The sequence below is a fragment of the Puntigrus tetrazona genome, chromosome 9 (genome assembly GCF_018831695.1).
Source record: "Puntigrus tetrazona isolate hp1 chromosome 9, ASM1883169v1, whole genome shotgun sequence".
Lineage (NCBI taxonomy): Eukaryota > Metazoa > Chordata > Actinopteri > Cypriniformes > Cyprinidae > Puntigrus > Puntigrus tetrazona.
The window spans coordinates 21,204,122-21,209,178 of NC_056707.1; the positions used below are offsets into that span (position 1 = coordinate 21,204,122).

General features: G+C 36.2%; 1 protein-coding gene across 1 annotated transcript in view; it reads left to right on the forward strand.

Moving 5' to 3' along the window:
• Positions 1 to 5,057, forward strand: part of LOC122351742 (pre-mRNA-splicing factor CWC22 homolog) — a gene marked incomplete at its 5' end in the record, with an annotated part of 13,282 nt that overhangs the window by 977 nt on the left and 7,248 nt on the right. Inside the window, 8 exon segments of the mRNA XM_043249015.1 lie at positions 365 to 383; positions 979 to 1,111; positions 1,818 to 1,986; positions 2,073 to 2,139; positions 2,215 to 2,349; positions 2,435 to 2,641; positions 3,977 to 4,039; positions 4,717 to 4,821. Coding sequence (XP_043104950.1) covers positions 365 to 383; positions 979 to 1,111; positions 1,818 to 1,986; positions 2,073 to 2,139; positions 2,215 to 2,349; positions 2,435 to 2,641; positions 3,977 to 4,039; positions 4,717 to 4,821 — 898 coding nt within the window.

The window sequence follows — 5,057 nt, forward strand, 5'->3', positions numbered from 1 at the left end:
TATATATATATACATACACACACCATCACCCAAAACTTTAGTAAGTAAATAAGATAAAAATTTTAGATAAGATTAAAAATTATAAATAAATGAAATACCTTTATTCAGCGAACACGCATAAACTAATTAAAAGTGACAATAAGGGTATTTGTAAAACTACCAAGATTACAAATTTCTATTTCAAATTAAAAAAACAACTGTAGTAATATGAGAAATGTTTTTAAAATTGAACTTAATCTTATTGTAATTTTTGCTGTATTGCGCAAAAAGTAAATAAATGCATATATGCACACAAACACACACATTGCCATTATACCTATATATAGAAATATAGCTTTTAGATTTAATGCCCAGCTTTAATAAGGAGTGGTCATCAGATAAGAAAGGTGATCTCTGTTGATCCATCTTGAATCATATTGATTTTGAAGTATTTTCAGACATTGTGATAAGAATAGATTGTGATTTATTGATGGTGGGAAGCACATCCGCAAGAATTCAATGTAAGGGTCGATTAAATTTCCTCATTCAGCAGAATGGAGGTCACCAGCCAGGAAGTATAGAGGTGTCCCTTAGAGATGTGGGATATCTATAGCAGAAGGAGTGGAGCGCCGGCCTGTGCTTGAGGCCAGACACTGGAAGATAGGTGATAGAAACAATACATCAGAGATCCGTCTCAAGAGCTGAGGGCAGGAAATTAGTTGGTGGGGAAAAATAGCAGTTCTCTAAGGAGCCGAGCATGACTTCAAAACTCCTTAACATCAGCATTTTCAAGGCTATTTCATGCTGAAGTACAGACTGAGAACCAGACAGTGTTGAAGGCATTGTCCTGCTATTACGGCCAAATATGACCTTTTAAAATGGTCTATTACTAGGCATTAAAGACGAGTGTTTCAAGATCACTGCTGTGTTATCAGGCTGAAAGTCTCTTCTTCGACAGACCGGTCTATTTGGTTTTTCATCCGTTCTTTTTTTTATTTCACAGTTTGGAGTATCAGAGGATGAGCTGGGAAGCCCTCAAGAAGTCCATCAATGGTCTGATCAACAAAGTAAACGTTTCCAACATTGCCAACATTATTCAAGAGCTACTGCAGGAGAATATTGTGAGGGGCAGGTAAAGACCACAGCTCTTGGACCACAGTTTTATTCAGAAATATCAGAATCAAAAACTTCAGCTGACTCACTGTCCACTCTGTTCTTAGTGTACTGTCTATATTTGCTGTATTTCAAGATGTTGTTCTTTACCTTTAATTGTAAAATGCTTTACATGTCACTTAAATATCAAATAATACAATAAAAATACAGTAAAAATGTTATACTGTGAAAAGTTACTACTAAATTCTATGGAATAAAGCTTACTCTAGGGGGAATAATGCTCCAGGCTTCAGTGTCACAAGATCCTTCAGAAATCATTCTCATTGTCATTTTGATTTGATGCTGAAGATACATTTACCTTATTATCATTGTTAAAAATAATTGTGCTGCTAAATATTTTTGTGGAAACCATGACATTTTTTCAGGAATCTTTAATGAATAGAAATAAAGATTTTTTTCTGTAACATAACAAATGTGTTTTATGAATTAATGCTAAAAAAATTGCACTGACCCCAAATGTAGTGTATACACACGGTTCCATTGAAATCAGTTGTGTATATAATAATAATATTTGTATGATGCATGAGTTGATATGCATATGAATGTCTAAACCAATCACTTACAAGGTTTCATTTCAGTTAGGATGCCTCCTATGTAGGCAAGAAACGTTGAGAGAGCTCATATGTTTGACTAATTCTTATTTGTCCTGACGTGTCTCTCTCCAGAGGTCTTCTGGCCAGGTCTACACTTCAGGCCCAGGCCGCCTCTCCCATCTTCACCCATGTGTACGCTGCTGTGGTGGCTATCATCAACTCCAAGTTTCCTCAGATCGGAGAACTTATTCTCAAGAGACTTATCCTCAATTTCCGGAAAGGTTACAGGAGGAATGATAAAGTACGTTTTTAGGAAGCTGGGTTCGGTTTCTAAACAGAGCACCAATTTCAATAACATTCTCATTTTTATATTATTTATCTTTTCAGCAACAATGTCTCACTGCATCCAAGTTCGTGGCTCATCTCATCAACCAGAATGTGGTATGACCTTCTGGTCCTTTTAACTGATGTCTGTCTATAAACTTAATTTTTTTTTTTTGTAGTGTGTAATTGCATTTCTTTGTCTCAGCTCATGAGGTCCTGTGTCTAGAGATGTTAACCCTGCTGTTGGAAAGACCCACCGATGACAGTGTTGAAGTGGCCATCAGCTTTCTGAAAGAGTGTGGTCTCAAACTGACAGAGGTCTCACCCCGAGGCATTAATGGTACATTTTATTATTTTATTTGTTTTTGTTATCGTTGAATGGATGATTTTATCTTATGTTATGTCTGCACTGTCATATTTTTCAGCTATCTTTGAACGTCTGAGGAACATCTTGCATGAATCAGAGATAGATAAGCGTGTACAGTACATGATTGAGGTGATGTTTGCCATCAGGAAGGATGGGTTTAAGGACCACCCCATTATCCTAGATGGGCTTGACCTAGTGGAGGAAGAGGACCAGTTCACACACATGCTTCCTCTGGAGGACGATTACAACATAGAGGACATCTTAAGTAAGATCAGCTGCTACTTATACGTGTCACTTCAGAGTGTTTATACCTTTTATCTTTCTCCATATAAAAAATAGGTATGGGCAGATGACTGATTTTAGATTAAAAAAAAAAAATGTTTCAGCTCTAAAAATTTAATAAACCACTGACAAATATCCATTTTTTGGGATTCTAATGAAGTGCTTATGTGAAAGTTCTAAAATCTATATTGTTATAAAAAAAATTTAGTAACCACTGATTTAATATTCTATGAAACTACTGATTAAGGATTTCACTGAGCTACCAACTGCAAAACGAATTAAATTACTGCTATTTAAAAATTTGGTCGGTAAGAATTATTTTAATTATTTTGAAATCAAATTGCACCAAGAACGCATTAATAATAGTAATTGATAATGATAATACTAATAACAAATTATTTTTGTAAAGTAAAAAGTAATATTGTAAATAATGCTTTGTATTTTAATGTATAAAATGTAAGTTACTCATGTGACGACAGCTGAATTTTCAGAAACTTAATGATCCTTCAAGAAATATTTCTTATCAAGAGTTTTGCTGTTAATCTTTTGTGGAGACTGTAATACATTCTTTCAGGATTCTTTAATAACTAGACGGGTCACAAGAACAGCATTTACTTGAAATAGATTCTTTGGATGTATTTACATGCATTTTCATTTTTGATCAATCGATCAATTTTTTTGAACCAAAAGTATTATTTTCTTTGTAAAGAAAATCCTACTGCAAGCAAACTTTCAAATGGAAATGTTTTAATTCGTAAATGTGTCAGTCATGATAAAATGCTTGCTCTTTGTAAATTCCACCGTTTTGTTTAAAAACAGTTCCTATTTTTGTCCTTTCTACTAAAGGTGTTGAGTGAGTACCTCACTCACCTAACCTGCCAGGCCTCAGTTTCTTATGTTTAGCAGCTAATTACCCTGATACGATCATAATGGATGACTTCCTTCTCTCTAAAACCACCCACGATCATGCTCTCAAACCAGAAACTGCAGTCCTTGCTCTGCCTATGTGTAATTGAGGGTTTTGCTCTCTCAGTTCTCATATTTAGCCACTGTCTGTACTGATGTTTGCGGATAAGCATCTTTTCTGAGGCTTCTGAGACAAAGTGCGCTAATTGAAAATCCATACAAGCGGCCCTTTGGGGAGCATGAACAGCCATTATCACATTAAGCTCTTTTTATGTATTACGGCTAATACACAGCAAATTCTTCTTTATGGGTAATTGCCTCTGATTACATCTCGTTGGCACTGACTTAATTGCTGCGAAACGTGTAATTGCAAACGAATGTCTGCTTTACATCAACAATATTCCTTTTGCAGATGTCTTCAAGCTGGATCCCAACTTCCTGGAGAACGAGGAGAAGTACAAAGCAATTAAACGGGGTGAGTTAATGACTCTTTTGCTGTACTCATTCCCCGTTCTTATTACTGCCTATTAAAAGAGATGCCCTCTGATGCACCGTCTCTGCTAGCGCATTTGAATTTTAATTGTGTACTAATTGTACAACGGACTGGAGACAGCCATATGGTACAGGAATCTGAAATGGTGGCCCTTGATTGCGACAATTGGAGATGCTTGTTCTCTGATGCGGAGATGATTATTCCATTTACGGCTTGAGAAGCAAAGCTAATGGAACCGTTTGGCAGTGGAGAAAGTGACAACTTAGTTGTGCCCTAAAATGTCAACGGGAGACCTGGGCAAAGACGAGAGAGTTTTTGTGTCACGCTTGTCACTTTTTCACAAAGTGAATGATGAAATATTCATTGAATAATTGACTTTTGCAGATCTTTACAATAATGCAACTCATCTGTTCCTCAACTTTTGCAGGCGCTCCAGTACAAGCGCATATTAAAAGAATTAAAATAAAAGCATGGTGATGACTAGCAGCATGAAGTCCACTTTATAGCTTTTTATTATGGCCCAGAACCATTCAGTCAGATTGGAAGAACAAGGCTATTATAGTTAAATAATAATGTTTTTTTACACAGTTTGCAAATGTATTGTTTTTTTTGTTTTGTTTTTAATAATTTAATTGATCTGTCTCGTTTTCGTACCTCAGAAATTCTTGATGAAGGAAGCAGTGATTCTGGCGATGATGCTGATGGCAGTGGAGATGATGAAGATGCTGATGACGACGAAGATGAAAACGAGGCAGCTGGAGAAGGTACTTAAGTGTCACATGCGCTGCCATGTACTTAGGCACAATTTTATTAATATTTAGTGTTATGATGTGGCGCTATAGCCTTGTTCCTATTCAAGTTCTTTATGCAAGTGGCAGTGTTTGGGGACAATTCTTCGCATCAGTTCCCCTACATAATCCTGCTCATATAGTCTCTTGGGTTTCGAGCTGAGAAGAAACTGCATAAAGCACTATGGCTGTCTGGAGACTACCTGTTCCAC